This window comes from Lactuca saligna, chromosome 5, assembly GCF_052625555.1.
Source record: "Lactuca saligna cultivar CGN05327 chromosome 5, ASM5262555v1, whole genome shotgun sequence".
Classification (NCBI taxonomy): Eukaryota; Viridiplantae; Streptophyta; class Magnoliopsida; order Asterales; family Asteraceae; genus Lactuca; species Lactuca saligna.
This window is the reverse complement of record NC_136421.1, coordinates 53,273,976-53,292,989: the sequence shown is the minus strand read 5'-3', so window position 1 is coordinate 53,292,989 and position 19,014 is coordinate 53,273,976. Positions and strand designations below refer to the sequence as shown.

Below are 19,014 nucleotides of genomic sequence, written 5' to 3'. Positions count from 1 at the left end.
CACTTTTTACCACTCAAGTGTGGTTTCTTGCCACACCAAGGGTGTGGTGCCACACTTTTCATTTCTTTTATTTTTTTGTTTTTTTTAAGTATTTTAATTTAATAAAACTTCTTTTTTTTTAACTAATTTAATTTAATATACCTTCTATTTTAATAAAAAAAAACATAATTCTTCATTACTTGAAAATTAAAAAAAAAAACAGTACATTGCGTTACCAAAAAAAAAAAAAAAAAACCACACACATGACATTTAAATAACCCTAGAAACTTAAAAAACATAAATGAAATAACTAAAGGAAACTACATAAAGTTGTTCTCCGAGAACTCGTCTTCGGGGTCATCCGGTGGATCCAAATTAAGGTTAATGTTTTGAACCCCGTAAATGTGTTCCACCAAGTTATTGCAAAGATTATGAAATGTTTCAGTGCAACGTATATCTGCTCTTCTGTTTATATACTCTTCGCCACCAATTTCTATTGGCTGTATCTCTGGTATTATTTCTTCCTTATCAAACGCACATATCGCTCTTCCTTCGTCTTCAATAATCATGTTATGCAATATAATACATGTATACATGATTTGTTGAAGTTTTTCCTCGCCCAAATAAGCTGCTGGTTTTTTCAATATGAAACACCGTTTCTTCAGAGCTCTAAAAGCACGCTCAACATCCTTCCTAGCTCTTTCTTGAGCTCTCTTGAATTTCTTTCGTCTAGAACCATGTGGAGCTGAAAACGACTTAACAAACACAGCATACTCAGGATAGATTCCATCGACCAGATAATAACCATACTTATATGGCGTTCCACGCACTTGAAAAGAAGAATTTGGTGCGGATCCATCGTATATGTTGTTAAATATTGGTGAACGGTTAAGAACGTTGATGTCGTTAATCGAACCAGGAGAACCAAAAAAAGAATGCCAAATCCACATATCTTGTGATGCAACTGCTTCAAGTATCACCGTTGGGTGACCATGATCACCTCAGGTAAATTGCCCATGATATGTTGTAGGGCAATTTTCCCAATGCCCAATGGAGACAATCTAAGCTTCCTAGCATTCCAGGAAACCCATGCACACTAGCATGATGAGCTTGCAATTGCAAGATGTCATTACGTGTAGGCTTACATAAATATTTTGGACCATAAAACTGAATGACAGTTTTGCAGAAAAAATGGAGACTGTCTCGTGCTATCCTAGCAGACATCCTAAAACTTTCGTCTAACGCATCAGGCGGAATGCCATATGCTAACTAACGAAGTGCGGCCGTGCATTTTTGTAACAGAGTGAAACCGGGTGTACCACTAGCATCGTAGCGTTGTTAGAAAAAACTGCACTCCCTCGTTACATCTTCAACTATACGTTCGAATAAACCTTTGAGCATTCTGAAGCGCCTACGAAAATAATACCTTTGGTAAGTGGCATTCTCTGCAAAATAGTCTTGCACCAACGCTGGTTGACTTCTTCACGATTTCTGTAAATGTATCTTCGTGTTCTCTGTTGAGAACTTGCAGCTGCGTTGTTACATACAACGTTGTATGTTTGTTCCGCCATTTGAACACACGCAATAGCGGTATCAAAAATAGTCTTAAATTCTTCAGAAGATAAAGAAGATGACATTTTTTGGAGAGTGGTGATTTAAAAAAAAAAAAAAAAAAAAATTGAGAGAGAGAAGATTGTGTTGTGAAAAAAAATTAAGTTTGATATGTGTATATATAGGAAGCAAAGAAAAAGCAAAAGGAAAAAAAAAATTGCATTCAACGGTCAAAAATTTGACCAACCAATCACATTTTGCGGTCTTCAAAGGCCGCACTGCGGTCTCAATGGCAGGAAACCGCACCCTGGAGGCGGTGTTCCCTGCTGAGGTGGCAACAAAGTGCGGTCACAAACTGCACCACACCGTGCGGCCTTAATTGCTTGCACACTATAGAAATGGCTTTTTCGCGAATGAGTATTTATTTATTTTTTTTAATGAAGATCATTTTTATTTGCACCATGCAGTCAACGCGCAAGCAAACAACGCGCAGACATATGTCATCGCATAGTGTTTGTTTTTTGGAAGTGCGCAGATCAATAAATGTTTGCGCGAAGTTTTCTTGACGCAAACACGGACCGTTGTCTTTAAAGGTTTTTAGACCCTATTTTAACCTAAACAAAAAAAAAAAAAAAAAAAAAAAAAAAAACATGGGCCACACTGCATAGTTTTTTTTTTTTTTTTTTTTCCTTGAAAATACATTTTTAATGTTTGTGATATGGAATTAAGTTTGAAAAATCAATTTATTTCAACAACTGCAGATGTTAAAAACAAACAATCTTCATATTGTAAACTGCAGACATTTAGTCCCTCTCTTTTATCGTAAAGGTTTGCAGATGTGGTCCGCAAACTGCAGATATTTTGGCTTTAAAAAACAAACAACACCTTATAAGCATAGATAAAACCGTAAGATAATAACAGCGACAAATCACCGTTATTATTCACAAAATAATAATTAATATAATTTTCCATCGCTAATAATTTGGTCGCCACTATACTACTTTTCGACCCTGGTACATACGTTCCCTCTAAAGTGTCACTAATACATACATTCCCTATAAAAGTGTCACCGCTAATATGTTATTTTAAAACAGGTCCTTCTACATATAGAAAAACAAATATGAAATATCAAAAACTGATACGAAACATTAATTATAGAAAAACTAATCCAAACATCAAAAAATTAATAATACAACATGCATTACAAATAAAATATAAAAGTATTATAAAGTTATAGATCATAGAAAGTCTAACGTAAAATTAAATAAAACATAATCTAATTTTAGAATAATTTTTTCCATTTTTAAAATAAAATAAACACTCAATTTTATAAGGTTACATTAAAGTCAAACCATTTGGTTATAAACCATATTTCAAAATCAAAGTTATAAGGAGAATAATGGAATCTCGAATCATAAAACTGTTGATGTGCGAGTGTGCAGTCTCGCCTTTGCAATCTGATAAGTACCTAAAAAACTTTTGAATCTACAACTGTAAGCCAAAGCTTAGTGAGTTCCCCAAAATACACATACAACAATACACATACAATGCATGCACATCGGGCCCACAACATAAGACTCGATTGCCCCCCGAGCCCACAACATAAGATAGGATTGCCCCTTTTCGGGCCCTCAGCTCATTACTGGCTGGCTACCAAACCCACAACATAAGACTGGATTGCCCCTCCCGGTCCTTCAGCTTATGACTGAATTGCTCCTAATTTTTTTTTTTGGCTTACAACATAAAGCAGTACCACTTCAACTCAACCATATTATGTTTAGATATACATAAAAAAAAAAATAAATAAATAAAAAAAAAAAAAAAAAAAAAAAACACGTGTAATGATAGAAGATCTACCAGTCTAATAGAACACTATAATATAACAATATCCTACACACAAGGACACATACTGCAATACAATGTATAGTGAGAAAACTCACCTAAAGCAGCAAAACACAAAATATACTACTGAAGTGGTTAAGATGGATTCTCAGCTCTTTGAAAACCTAAAACCATATTAATAGTCTTTAATTAGTTCATACTTCAAATATTACTTATTTATATTTCATAATATACTTTCTTCAACGACCCAAAAATTCATAGTAAAATTTCCATTTTTAAAACAATAAACCATACAAATGAGTTGTTCGAAAACCAATCAAAGTGATTACATCATTTAAAAATCAGAGTAAAAAACATAAGTAGCCAATGCAGAAACTTTGGGAATGTTGTGCAATCATGTTGGGCCCTTCCTTTTAGAACCGGAAGTACTTGAAACCATAAACATGAAACCGTAAGCACAAAGCTTAGTGAGTTCCCCAAAATACCCCATATCGTACATAGAATAGAGATTGTTATGTGTTAACCATAGTCATACAGTTACTTTCATGCCATGAGCCATATCAGTCTTTCCTTGCTAATCCGGGGCCAAACCCTAGGTCAAGTGTCAAGAGCCACCGTGGCCTTCCATGTAAGTATCACAAAGACAACTAGCATCCTACATATAAGTGCGAGGGTCTAGACCCTGGTCTTGCATACAATTTGACGAGTGCCACCTCCAGGTCTTTCATGCATTTTCCAAGGGCCACTACTTGGTCTTCCCATATATGTAATCTATTGGGCTAGCATTGATGTCTTCGACCCACAAGTACAGTGAGTAGACTCACCTGAATCACAGGACCGACTAAAACCTAGCTCAAAGTTACACCAACCACAACAAATATCTCTCAACACTAAAAGATGGGTTCCAAACACCTCTTAACAATCCAAACAAGGCAAACCTTAAGTCTACCTTCTAAAAGTAGAAATTTGACCAAAAGTCAACCCATGCCAAAAGTCAACGGTCAACATCGACTTCAGTCAACCACTACGTGGTGGCCCTCCTTGGCCATGTCGCGGCCCTCATACGATCGAACAAAAGTGAACTTCCCAGTCATCACGCCGTGGCGACTTATGGCCATGTCGTGGGTGCTGAGTTTCTAGCAGCTCAATGGATTAAGTTGCTTTCTTCGATTCCAAGAGCTCCAAAGCTCAGATCTGGTCTATTCTATGGTCTAAAAGGATAAAGTTTCCAACTTTAATTATTAAGACACACAAAAAGATCAAGATCTCCAAACCTAGGTCCAAATGAAGCCAAATACCATAATGTCTTAACCATTAGGCCCTCAATCTGACAAGTGCTCAAACCAACCACTCCACAAGGGTTTCGATTACCAGATCTAACATAAAGATGAAAGCTTTATGGACATGTTTGTCCAACATATTTATAGAATCCATTTTAGGTCAAAATGAGCTAAAAAAACCAAAACTCAAGCAAATAAAAAGAAGTCCAACCAAAGTCTAGATCTACAACATATATTGCTCATGGGACGCACGAGACACATAAAGTTGCCAACTTTATGTGTTTATTCCTTTCAAACTTGCTTAAACATGAACAAAATGGGACAATATCTTAAATCTAACCACTCCAAGCCATAAATTTTGAGCCTTTGACACTTACAATGGTCCAAAAGCAATATGAGATGTTAATGATGATGGTTCCTTGCAAGCTCCTCCAATGAAGTACCTTCTTCCCCTTCTCTTCTTCTCCAAGCCAACAATGCTCCAAAAAGGCGACACGACCTAGGGAATGAGAACTAGGGTTTCTCTGATGTATAAGGGTGTTGGAGATGGGAAATAAACTCTAGAAATGACTTAGATGGGTTTAAATATGAATCAAACCCTAAAAAATCATGGGATTAGGCCGTAACAGTTGCCATACCGTGAAAACCCTTTGTCATGTCATGGCGATCCAAATAAAACATGCGTTCCTTATAATTAATGCCACGTCACGGGCATCCCAACACCACATCGTGGCACAATGTTTCCTACAAAATGTCATCTTTGTTCCTTGATAAAAGTAAGTTTAACCAATTTGGGAATCAGGTGTTACAACTCTCCTCCACTTAAATTAGATTTCATCCTCGAAATAATTCCTTACAACTTAATATGCCATACATGACAACCTTGCCAGAACTTCCTAGATAACAATTAGGGTTGTCCAGTCTGCCTGATCAATCGAATTTAATATGTTACTGTTATCAAATCCTCATTCTTAGAAGAGATCACATGCCCTAACGAAGAATGAATCTATGACCCACTATCTTTAACCAATGAAGAGTAACCATCACTACTCTATCCGAAATTTTGAAATCCAATACCTTGTGTGACTTCCCGACAGACAAAACCATTCTAATACACTATCAATATGACTCCACTTCACAAACCGAATTGAACGAAACCTTTCCAACTCTGTGACATCCCCATATTCATGGCCAGAAAAGACCGATTTATTTATGCTTTATTTTGAAAATCAGGGTATCTTTTAAAGAAATATGTTGCGGAAATTGTTCCTAGAAAACATGATAAATATGTTATCAAAGCATTTCCGAAGAAATATATTTTTTATTCATTTTAAAACAATGGGATGTCATCGTCAATACAGAAACATAAGCATAAACAGACCTTACATTCATTTACACTAGTGATTTGCATCTTCTCTAATCTCTCAGTGTAATTTGACTTCGTATCGAAACCTGTGATACAAATAAACTGAGTGGGTCAGGTTGGGAAACCTGGTGTGTACACAGGGTTTTCAATCCACAATAATATAATTATTATGTTTAATCATCAACAATCAACCAAATTACCCATCCCCATTATCTTCTTTATTCTTAAGGATTTACCTAAGAATCAACTATCCTTCATTCATTCATTCCTAAGGTTTATCCTAGGGAATACGTGTGAAGTCCATTACTGCTAATGTCATCTATTAGGCAGACTTGCCAATATTATCCTTTAGCTGCACCAGGATTGCGTTGTTCTCAACTAGGTGCAGCTGCCAATATCATCTATTGGGCGCAACTGCCAGGATTATGATGTTCTCTATTAGGCACAGATGTCGATATTATCCTATAGGGGCAACTGCTAGGATGTTTAGAGTATATCGTATTTCAAAAAAGCATCTACAGGTTGTGGCGTAGCTGCCAATATTATCTATATCATCTTTCATCCCTCATCACTTATCTACCCATGTTCTAGCCAACATATTTATAGATAAAAAAATACAGTTCATATCTGAAATAATGTCCAAATATTTCATCTAGGATAGATCTGAAGATATACATATACAACTTAGATCTGAAAAACAAAGTTTAAATCTTTAATCCAATGTAGACATTAAGGTATAAAATACATATACAATTTAGATATGAAGAAAAAGTTCAGATCTGAAAAGAAGGAAGTTTAGATCTTTCATCCAACATAGATCTCAAAGTATAAAATACATATAAAGCTTAGATTTGAAAATCCAAGTTTAACTCTTTCATCCAATGTAGATATCAAGGTTTAAAATACATATGCATTTTAGATATGAAGAAAAAGTTCATATTTGAAAAGAAAGGAGTTTAGATGTTTCATCCAACATAGATCTCAAAGTATAAAATACATATACAGCTTAGATCTGAAAAACCAAGTTTAAATCTTTCATCTAGAACAGATCTGTAACACCCAAATTTTCAAAGACCAAGAAAGGAAAGAAAAGCCCTAATTTAAGGGCCGACTCGGCGAGTCCGAGCGGGATCCGGGTCGAGGCGTAAGCGACCGACTCGGCGAGTCGGTCAAGGTGACTCGGCGAGTCTGGTCTGTGCGTGGAAAACCCTAAATTCGGGACTTGGGGCCTATATAAATGTCTTAATCTTCTTCCTAGGGTTCCTTACTGCCTCTTTAGCCCTGGATATCGAACCCTAACCGTCATATCTCCTAGTTGAGCCTTGGAAGGTGCATTCAAGCTTGGAAGAGGAAGAAGGAACCTGGAGGAGCAAGAAGGAGCTAGGGATCTGGGATTGTGAGTTCATTCTGAGCACTTGGAGGTAATAAACTAGTTCCTGGACCCTTTTTGCACCTAGATCTATGTGTGGTTGTTGGGGCTCTTTTGCCATAATGTTATTATTTTGGGTTAGAAGCCGGATCTGGAGTTGCTACTTCAGATCCAAGTGTTTTAGGGTCTGGAGAAGCATAAAGTATCAACCATTGAGTCGATTTTGATGCCCCTTGGCCTTACACCCTAGTTAATGGCGTATTTTGCCTAGATCTCCTTCTCTACACGTAAAGTTTGCAACTTTACGTGTGGAATAGGCTTGGGAAGGGTGGATCTATAGTTTGGAGTCCATGCATGACTCAAAAATCCTCTACATGTAAGGAGATCTGAATGGGACTCGACGAGTCCTTTGAGTGTACTCGGCGAGTAGCATGAAGTTGTGGAGAAACTCGACGAGTGGGATGAACAACTCGTCGAGTCGTATGAAGATTGCCTTGGACTCGGCGAGTCTGTTCTTGGACTCGGCGAGTCAGGTCGCGAAACTCCAAACCCTTCGAGTTGTGACTCGAATCAGTGAGTCGGTTGGAGACTCAGTGAGTTGGTCAGGTCTGGACTCAGGAATCGGTAGACTCGGTGAGTCATGGACTGACTCGGCGAGTCGAGTCAGGAAAGGAAGGAATCATATCATTTTGAACTCGGCGAGTCAGTAGGGTGACTCGGCGAGTAGGGTTGACCTGGAAGGTTGACTTTGACCAGGACTTTGACTTTGGACCAGGGTGGACTTGGTTGTCTTTCGGGGGTCAGTTAGACTCAGTGTTGCATTGATATTGGTAGTTCGGGGAGCAAGGGGAGCGGGAGTTCTGTGAGTTGTCGGGATGCAGCTAGTGAGATCATCGGCAAGTTCAACCAGTGCAGGTGAGTTACCTTCCAGTAGCGGTGGGTCTAAGGCCACAATGTCGGCCCACCAGTAAGAGTTGTATGTTAGATGATTGTCTTTGTGATATCATTTACGTTTCCTACTACCTGATATGTTATATGCTGGCATGATATGTTATGTGTGATAGTAGTAGAGTTCGGTTGTTAGGACCGAAGGGTAGGTCAGACACCCCAAATACGTCTGACAGTATGTGATGATATGTTTGCATGCTGGGTTGTTATGTTATATGAGATAGAGGTAGTATGAAGGGGACCAGTCCCCGAGTTCGGTTGTTAGGACCGAAGGGTAGTTCGGACACCCCAGATATGTCTGATAGTATGTTTATGTTATGATATATGTGGTAGTAGCAGTAGGGGGTGGAATAGTCCCCGAGGGTCGGTTGTTAGGACCGACGGGTAGGTCAGCACCCCAGAATGGCTTGACATGGGTAGGTCAGCGCTCCAGAATGGCTTGACATGGGTAGGTCAGCACCCCAGAATGGCTTGACACGGGTAGGACGGCACGCTAGAATGGCCGTATGGGTAGGTCGGCACCCCAGAATGGCCGTACCGGGTAGTCAGGCACCCCAGAATAGCCTAGCAGTACGTATGTTACGTGTTTGTATGGTATGTGGTACGTTGGGGGAACTCACTAAGCTTCGTGCTTACGGTTTTCAGTTTTGGTTTCAGGTACTTCTGGTAGCGGAGGAAAGAGCTCGGGGTGATCGCATGGCACACACCATAGATTAGACAGCCTGGGAACGTTTACTCTGATAATGAACATGTGTTTTGAAAACTTATACTCATATTATGTTTTGGAATGATGACCTTACTTTAAGTAATGATTTATTAAAGAAATTTTTGATCTTAAATTTTGGGGTCGTTACAAGTTGGTATCAGAGCCTTGGGTTAAGGGATTCGGACATGCTCTCGGGTGTGTCTGAACTCAAACTGAGGAATCGGTAAGGAAGTTTTCAAAATGAAAAGATAGTTTGTAAAAAGAGTTTTGAGAAAGAAAATGATTTTAGAAAAGTAAAAAGAATTCAGAAAGAAAAGAACTTTGAAAAGAGAAAAGAGGTGTGGTGCATGCAATCAACTGAGCTCAAGTAAGTACCCCAAAATACCCATACAAGTTTATGTTTTGATTATCAGTTAATAGAACAACATGCTAGATTAGGACTAAGGATCTAGGGAGGATGCCTTATGTGCCTGTTATATGTGCTTTTGATCTGCCTGATAGTGCTGAATAGTCAGTAGTAGGATAGCTTGATTAGGTTATGCCTGAGATTATGAGTTGTGTTGTATGCTAGTTCAGATTCTTGCTATGTGGATATGATTGCTTGAGTATGTTATGGTTCGATTTTCCCTTGTCTGAATGCTGCTTGCTTTGTGCATTGTGGGATTCTGAATGATGGGAGTTAGCCATTAGGTGGATACGTTACGTCACATGTAATCAGGGTTGAATAATCTTAGAGTGTTGGATTTGGTCCTATTGCGCAGCTCTTGTTTGAGTCCAACCGTGGTAGGAATGGGTCTTTTACTTAAAGGATTATCTGAGCCTCATCACATGTGATGGTATCCAGGTGATGGCTAATTGGCATTGCGAGGAGGCCTTCAGCAGATGAGGACAGGTTTGAGTTGAGTCAAGGGTTTCCCTAGGGTAAGCCTAGGATGAGGTAGTGCTGGGAGCAGTAGAAGTAGGAAAGGGACCTGGTGGAGTCAAAGCAGTTCCTGAGGAAAGTACGGATAGATGTGGAAGGTAGTATGGGCCCGTACTACTGAAAGCAGAGGATCCGTACTCGATTCAGGGAAGGCCGAGACAAGATCGGGAACCTAGTAGTGAGTATGTTTGGTCTCGCAGTAGCGAGGAGTATTCTGATAGTGGTTATGTTGTATGTTTCAGTATGGTGACATTGCAAGAGGGACCAACGGGCGGATCAGGCGCTGGAGAGGGATTAGGCTCGGGTTTAAGGGCCGAGCAGCTTGAGGAGCGGATGAGAGAGTTGATATCAGCGGAGGTTACGCATAGTATTCTAGCTCAGAATCCTGTCATCTTTGGCACGGTCAAGGAGGGTATATTGGAGATTTTAGATGAGAGGCTGGGAGCCTTCCGTACTGAGATGATGGCTTTGTTGGGAGCACGTACCTTGACATTTCGGGAGTTCAGGGCCTGCAGGGCACCAGATTATCATGGGGCTAGGGACCCCATCGCTAGCAGCAGGTGGTTGGCTGATGTTGCCAACGCATTTCGTACGAGCCGGTGTCCTGAGGAGGACAAGGTCAGACTCGCTTCCTGTCTTCTGAAGGACAGAGCGAGGGATTGGTGGGAGGAGATTGTTCACGCTTTGGGTGACAATGCCGCGTTGGACGCGATGACTTGGAGTGATTTTTCAGCGAGGTTTAGAGCGGAGTTTTCGCCGATTATTGAGGTGCAGCAGTTGGCCTGGGAGTTTCAGGATTTGACGCAGACTACTGAGACTGTGGCGGAGATCACCGCCAAGTTCAGAGAGAGAGCCCTTCTTGTTCCGCAGTATGTCGCGGATGAGGAGATGAAGAAGGCACGATATCACGAGATGCTGAGGGATGACATCAGGGAGTTCGTGAGCGGGTCCGGATGTAAGATCCTGGGGGATATGATTTCTCGGGCCAGGGAGAGGGAAATTGATTTGGAGCAGATCCGGAAGAGGAAGCCGGATGAGGTTCAGGTAGCCGCGAGTTCGGGCAAAAGGCCCAAGGGAGCGGATTCGAGGTCGAGGGATTATCAGGACCGCAGTCGATGCGGAAGGTGTGGTAGGACGCACGGGGGCGCGTGCAGGAATGGTAGTGGTGGTGAGTTTGGCTGTTTCAGGTGCGGTCGGACGGGTCATTTTAGCAGAGATTGTACTGCTACCATCACCCAGGGATCAGACTTGATATGTTTTCACTGCAATCAGCGGGGCCACAAGAAGGCCCAGTGCCCTAGTTTGTTTTCAGCAGGACGGGTGATGGCACCCGCCCCTGCAACTTTGAGGATCACAGACGGCCGTCAGGGCCGTGCGGAGGCGCCTGCGGTAGGAGGCAGGGCTTTTCAGATGGCTACTTTGGAGATGCGAGCAACGCCGGACATTGCAGGTATGCGACTTCCGTTTTCAGTTCTTTTATTTTGTGCATGATTGTATTGTTATGGTTCTGCATCATTAGCGGTTGAGCATTTTATTTTCGAGCGGGTTCATTGAGATCGAGTTATATGCCATTTGCATACCTTGGATATTTGGTTAGTAATTAAGGGATGGGTTGTATCGAAGAAGGTTACCTTGAGTGCCGTATCCGTAGCATGCCTTGGTGAGACTCAGTATGTCTCGCTGGTTTGGGAGCCGTGTGAGTTTAGTATGGACAGGTTAAATCCTTAGCTATGGTAAGCTTGGGATTCCTCAGCGGATTGATGATGGTAGCAAGGATTGGGGCTTCTGCTCATCGATCATCGAGGTGTAAGCAGGATCCAAGTGGGGGAGAATCCTTCGAGTGTATAAGGGTAAGGGAACGCAAATCCAGATTGGGTATATGATTTCTGATAAGGAAAGGGGGTAGTTCAGCATTTAAAAGTTCAGGGTTGGGAGTTTGAGAACTTCCCATGAGTGCGTGCGTGTGAAGGGTAATGGTGGGTATGTGGTTCGGATTCAGGTTAAAGGGCCACATGTAGAGCTCGTGTGAGTCGGAACGGGGATCTTGAGGTCAAATAGCAGGAGATGTTTTCGTGTCAGCAGTTAGTGGTGGAAAGTGATGTAAGACTACGGGGCAGCTGTAGCGTTTTGAAGTAGCTTCGTTGGCGGAGTCGGGGCGAGGCCCTTATCTCCTAACATTCGGATAGAGATCGGGAATGGGGAATGGATGAGAATGGTATGGAGTTGCCTGTATAGCCATGGAGAGTTGAGACCTTGGAAGAGGCCTCTCTAGGATACAGTCGGGTGAGACCCGTGGGCGAGGCCCGTATGAGGATAGCAGTATAGGTGGCGGAAGTATCTTCGAATATCGCTGGGAGCGACTAGTGGTTGTGCTGGGTCAGTAATCGGTGAGAGTCGGTAATCCAGATATTGATAGGTTGGTAGGGACCAGGATGGTCTCAGTTTATTCGGAAGCCATATAAGAATAGCAGGATTTCTAGCCAGTAGCAGTGCAGGGATGCAGAGTATGGTGGGATTCAGGGAGTCGGTCGTGGGGTGCTCGACACCGAATGATAGTAGGAAGAATGCCCAGTGGTTACTGGCAACGATGACCCGTACTGGGAGTGACGGGAGTAATAGATTTGGTGAGGAAAGGGTCTTCACTGCGGCAGAAGGGATAGATGGTTATGGAGCATTGCCTTGGGGAGGCAGGGAAAACGCGTAAGGGAAAGGAAGGGTGAACCCTACGGGGTCAGTACGGTATTTGGAAATTACCAAAAGATTGTCGGTTGAGTAAGTTGTGTTATAGGATGTTCAGGCTCGGGATGGACCTGAGATTATTATCTGTAAGGGATTGATATTGGTCTGAATGACTGAACGGAAGGCCAACAAAGTTAGGCAGCTGGTGCTAGAATGGATGGTGGGGATTTGGAGGTTGATCGCCGACAGTTGAGTATAGTAAACTTCGAGGGCGAAGTTTAGTTTAAGTGGGGGAGAGTTGTAACACCCAAAGTTTCAAAGGCCAAGAAAGGAAAGAAAAGCCCTAATTTAAGGGCCGACTCGGAGAGTCCAAGGAGGGACTCGGCGAGTCCGAGCGGGATCCGGGTCGAGGCGTAAGCGACCGACTCGGCGAGTCGGTCAAGGTGACTCGGCGAGTCTGGTCTGTGCGTGGAAAACCCTAAATTCGGGAATTGGGGCCTATATAAATGTCTTAATCTTCTTCCTAGGGTTCCTTACTGCCTCTTTAGCCCTGGATATCGAACCCTAGCCGTCATATCTCCTAGTTGAGCCTTGGAAGGTGCATTCAAGCTTGGAAGAGGAAGAAGGAACCTGGAGGAGCAAGAAGGAGCTAGGGATCTGGGATTGTGAGTTCATTCTGAGCACTTGGAGGTAATAAACTAGTTCCTGGACCCTTTTTGCACCTAGATCTATGTGTGGTTGTTGGGGCTCTTTTGCCATAATGTTATTATTTTGGGTTAGAAACCGGATCTGGAGTTGCTACTTCAGATCCAAGTGTTTTAGGGTCTGGAGAAGCATAAAGTATCAGCCATTGAGTCGATTTTGAAGCCCCTTGGCCTTACACCCTAGTTAATGGCGTATTTTGCCTAGATCTCCTTCTCTACACGTAAAGTTTGCAACTTTACGTGTGGAATAGGCTTGGGAAGGGTGGATCTATAGTTTGGAGTCCATGCATGACTCAAAAATCCTCTGCATGTAAGGAGATCTGAAGGGACTCGACGAGTCCTTTGAGTGGACTCGGCGAGTAGCATGAAGTTGTGGAGAAACTCGACGAGTGGGATGAACAACTCGTCGAGTCGTATGAAGATTGCCTTGGACTCGGCAAGTCTGTTCTTGGACTCGGCGAGTCAGGTCGCGAAACCCCAAACCCTTCAAGTTGTGACTCGAATCAGTGAGTCGGTTGGAGACTCAGTGAGTTGGTCAGGTCTGGACTCAGGAATCGGTAGACTCGGCGAGTCATGGACTGAATCGGCGAGTCGAGTCAGGAATGGAAGGAATCTGATCATTTTGAACTCGGCGAGTCAGTAGGGTGACTCGGCGAGTAGGGTTGACCTGGATGGTTGACTTTGACCAGGACTTTGACTTTGGACCAGGGTGGACTTGGTTGTCTTTTGGGGATCAGTTAGACTCAGTGTTGCATTGATATTGGTAGTTCGGGGAGCAAGGGGAGCGGGAGTTCCGTGAGTTGTCGGGAAGCAGCTAGTGAGATCATCGGCAAGTTCAGCCAGTGCAGGTGAGTTACCTTCCAGTAGCGGTGGGTCTAAGGCCACAATGCCGGCCCACCAGTAAGAGTTGTATGTTAGATGATTGTCTTTGTGATATCATTTACGTTTCCTACTACCTGATATGTTATATGCTGGCATGATATGTTATGTGTGATAGTAGTAGAGTTCGGTTGTTAGGACCGAAGGGTAGGTCAGACACCCCTGATACGTCTGATAGTATGTGATGATATGTTTGCATGCTGGCTTGTTATGTTATATGAGATAGAGGTAGTATGAAGGGGACGAGTCCCCGAGTTCGGTTGTTAGGACCGAAGGGTAGTTCAGACACCCCAGATATGTCTGATAGTATGTTTATCTTATGATATATGTGGTAGTAGCAGTAGGGGGTGGAAGGTCGGTTGTTAGGACCGACGGGTAGGTCAGCACCCCAGAATGGCTTGACATGGGTAGGTCAGCGCCCCAAAATGGCTTGACATGGGTAGGTCAGCACCCCAGAATGGCTTGACACGGGTAGGACGGCACCCCAGAATGGCCGTATGGGTAGGTCGGCACCCCAGAATGGCCGTACCAGGTAGTCAGGCACCCCAGAATAGCCTGGCAGTACGTATGTTACGTGTTTGTATGGTATGTGGTACGTTGGGGGAACTCACTAAGCTTCGTGCTTACGGTTTTCAGTTTTGGTTTCAGGTACTTCTGGTAGCGGAGGAAAGAGCTCAGGGTGATCGCATGGCACACACCATAGATTAGACAGCCTGGGAACGTTTACTCTGATAATGAACATGTGTTTTGAAAACTTATACTCATATTATGTTTTGGAATGATGACTTTACTTTAAGTAATGATTTATTAAAGAAATTTTTGATCTTAAATTTTGGGGTCGTTACAAGATCTTAAGTAAATAGATAATACGCACACATAGCACTTAAATAATATAGAATACTTCATATGCATGTGTAAGATGAAAGTAACTATGCACTAACTTGATAAGGTGGTGATTCCAATTTAGACATCACTTCGCTTCAACGAAACCGGGAGGCTTGATTGAAAATCGGGCTCTACGAGGGCAGAGTTTCCAAACCGAAAAAATCTTTTTCTCGGAGCCATCTAGCGCTCTGGGGTTTTTTTCAAGTGCTAGGGAATTTGCCTAGGCTTTTGGGGGTGTTTTGGGAGGTTTAGAGAGTGAGTAGAGAGAAAAAGAAGTGGATTTTGGTATGAAAATTGATGGAACTCTCGAGTGGTATTTATTGGCTGAAAAAGGGGTGAAATCATCGAATTTCTGGCCCAACTCATAGATTTTCTGACCCCCAACTCGTCATGTTGCCGGTCGAACTCGTCGCGTTTGTTCCACAGTTCTTAATCTGGTTCTGAGAAAGCAATGGCTCAGATTGCGCCACGTCACCCATTTCGCTGCAGCACATCATCGATTTCTACACCCCGTAACTTTCGCATACGAGCTCCATTTTTTGACATTATTTATATCCACACATTGGTGGAGACATGCGCTACAGTGTATGTTTAGACATCATTGGCTAATTCTCGACCGATTTAAAATTTAACAGTAAGAGAAAAATACACTGCTAAACGACCATGTAGAATTCATAATTTCTACATACGGACTCCATTTTAGACTGTCTGTAGCACCTGGTTCTTGGTACATATTCTTTTATTTACATTTCTGCATTTTGGCCTTGGACTCGGCGAGTTGAAGGACCAAATCGCCGAGTAGAAGCGTGATGAGACGAGGGGTTTAAGCTTTGGACTCGGCGAGCAGGCCCTGTCTGGACAAAAACCCTAACCCAAGGGTTTGCACCCTATTTAAACACCTTAACTTGGCCTCCTTCGTCCCATTTCCTCCCAGAAGACCCCCATAGCAAACCCTAGCCGTTCTTGAAGCAATCTAAGGCATTTGGAGTGACTTTTGTGCTTTTGTGACCAAGGAAGGAAGGAAAAGCTTGAAGGATCAAGAGGAGGCTAGAAGGATCCGATTTTGAGCATCATTTGCAGTCTTTAGGAGGTATAAAGTCTATGACTTGTTAGTTCTATTGATATATCCCATTCTGTGGAGTTTTAGGGCTTTTCTAAGCCATTTTGGTCACCAACCATGATTGCAAGCATGGTTGGGAGTTAATGTTTTGGATCTAGGTCTTTAGAGAGGTTACAAGGCAGAAAAGGAGTGGCTCTTGCACTCAAAGAAGGCCTCATGCATTGAAAGAGCTTTTTAAGGACATTTTGAGCTTAAATTCCCATGCAAGCACGTAAAGGTTGTAACTTTACATGCTAGATCGATTGTAGAAGCATAGATATATCTTTTGATCAGGGTTGTACATCAGGAATCGAAAATTTAGTGAGAAGATGTGACCAACTCGACGAGTCCAAGGTTTCTGTACCATATCAGTTGAGGGTCATAAGGACCCAGTTAAGTGTGGAAAGGTTTTTGGGGGTCCCAGGGAGTGACCCAACGTTCTGGACTAAATCATTGTTCTGGAAGTTCATGGGACTTGGTGAGTGCATGAGCAGACTCGGTGAGTCCAAGGCAAACTTCTTAAGGATGAAGATGAACTCGACGAGTTGTTCATACAACTCGGCGAGTCACGGACAGGACCTGTGTATCAGTTGAAGATGAACTCGATGAGTTGTTCATACAACTCGGTGAGTCGGATGAGGATTCAGTCGATGTTCATTTATAAGGAAAACTCATCGAGTCATCGCCTAACTCGACGAGTAGAGATGAGTATAAGGACAAATGGAAGGATAGGGACTCGGCGAGTTGGCGAGCCAACTCGGCGAGTCAGGTCAACTAGAAGTTGACTTTGACTTTGATTTGGTTAGGGGTAAAATGGTCATTTTACCGTAATAACAAGTTAGCAGTGTATGACTAAGTGTTTTGTAGGAATTATAGCCGGAGGATTGTCGGAGCAGCAGCGGCAGCACTTAGAGAATTTCCGCACAGATCAGCAGCTACTATGAGGTGAGTTACCTTCCAGTAGCGGTAGGTCTACGACCACAATGTTGGCCCACCAGTAGGAGTTGTGTGATTAGATGATTGTCTTTGTGATATCATCTAGGTTTGCTACTACCTGATATGTTATATGTGATAGTAGTAGAGTTCAGTTGTTAGGACCGAAGGGTAGGTCAGACACCCCATATATGTCTGATAATATGTGTTGATATGTTTATATGCTGGCATGATATGTTATCTGTGATAGCGGTAGTAAGAGGGGAATAATCCCCAAGTTTGGTTGTTAGGACCGACGGGTAGGTCAGCACCCCAGAATGGCTTGACATGGGTAGGACGGCACCCCAGAATGACCGCATGGGTAGGACAGCACCCCAGAATTGCCGCATGGGTTGGTCGGCACCCCATAATGGTTGTACCGGGTAAGTCGGGCACCCCATAATTGTCCGACAGTATGTATGCTAAGTCATTGTATGGAATGTGGTATGATGGGGGAATTCACTAAGCTTCGTGCTTATAGTTTACAGTTTTGGTTTTAGGTACCTCTTCAGCGAAGGGGAAGGAGCCGGCGCGGTAGCGGCACATCATACACACACTCTTTGTTTTCCGCATTATGAGTTATTCTGGGATTTGTACTCTGACATTCTTATGTTTTTACGATTCGGTTTTCAGATACGAGATATGTTTTTATCTAATTATATGATCGGATGATATTTTGTTACAAATGTTTTGCAAATCACTTAATAAAAAATGAAATTTTTGGTCGTGAAAATTGGGCCATTACAAGTTGGTATCAGAGCCCTGGTTTGAGGGATTCGGATACACCTTCGGGGGTGTTTGGACTCAAACGAAGGGATCAAAAGATTTTTTTACAAGGAAAATGACTTTCTTAAAGCTAAGATAAAAGAGTTTTGAGAAGGTACAAGTGTGTGATGTGTTCAACCGGCCAAGCTCAAGTAAGTATTCCCCATAGTACCCATACCAGTTATCTTATGTTTATTAGTTTCAGTAGAACAGCATGCTAGAATAGGACTAAGGATCTAGGAACGATGCCTTATATGCATGCTTTATGTGCTTTAGCTTATGAGAATTGCATGCTAGTATTGAGTAGACAGTAGTAGGATAGCCTATTTAGGTTATGCCTGGTAGTATGAGCTCAACATTATATGCTAGTTCAACTTCTCATTATGAGGACAGATTTGCTTGAGTAGTTTTTCGTGCGTCCGAATGCTTCTTGCTTTGTGCTTTTGTGGGACTCTAAGTGATGGGAGTTAGCCATTAGGTGAATACATCACGTCACATGTGATCAGGGTTGAATAACCTCATAGTACTAGATTTGGCCCTATTGCGCAACTCTCATCTGAGTCTAACCGTTGTAGGGACGAGTCTGTTACTCGAAGGATTATCTAAGCCTCACTACATGCGATGATATTTAGGTAATGGCTAATTGGGATTACAATGAGGCCTTCAACAGCTGAGGACCGGTTTGGGTGGAGTTAAAGATTTTCCCTAGGGTAATCCTAGGATGGGAATAACAGAGAATCAATAGTAGTGAAAGGGACTTGGTGGAGTCAAGGCAGTCCTTGAGGAAGGTACGAATAGATGTGGAAGGTAGTATGGGCCCATACTACTGTAAGCAGAGGATCCGTACCTAAATTGAGGAAGGCTGAGACAAGACCAGGGAACTTGTAGTGGATGTGATCCCTCGAGATGTATCGGTATCACTAACGATTGGTATTATGTTTTGTAGAATGGTGTTACTACGACAGAGGCCAGTAGTTGGCAGTTCAGGAGAGGGATCAGGTTTGGGATCAGGTTCCAAGCTAGCAGATGAGAGGCTACATGAGTTCATCGCGTCAGAGATCATCAGAG

At 42.5% G+C, this 19,014-nt stretch overlaps 1 protein-coding gene across 1 annotated transcript; it reads right to left on the bottom strand.

Annotated features, from left to right (window-relative positions):
- Window positions 1-299: 299 nt before the first annotated feature.
- LOC145045288 (uncharacterized) lies at window positions 300-1,616 on the bottom strand. The gene is made up of 2 exons (XM_078993624.1): window positions 1,406-1,616; window positions 300-979 (listed from the first exon to the last, which is right to left on the bottom strand). The coding sequence occupies exons 1-2, from the start codon at window positions 1,614-1,616 to the stop codon at window positions 300-302; spliced, it is 891 nt and encodes a 296-aa protein (XP_078849750.1).
- Between the last annotated feature and the right edge of the window lie 17,398 nt (window positions 1,617-19,014).

Excerpts from the sequence above, each read along its gene's own strand:
- LOC145045288 (XM_078993624.1), bottom strand. The coding sequence starts at position 1,616 with ATGTCATCTTCTTTATCTTCTGAAGAATTTAAGACTATTTTTGATACC. Across the intron at positions 980-1,405 it reads GAGAATGCCACTTACCAAAG|GTGATCATGGTCACCCAACG; the intron begins GTATTATTTTCG and ends AATTTACCTGAG.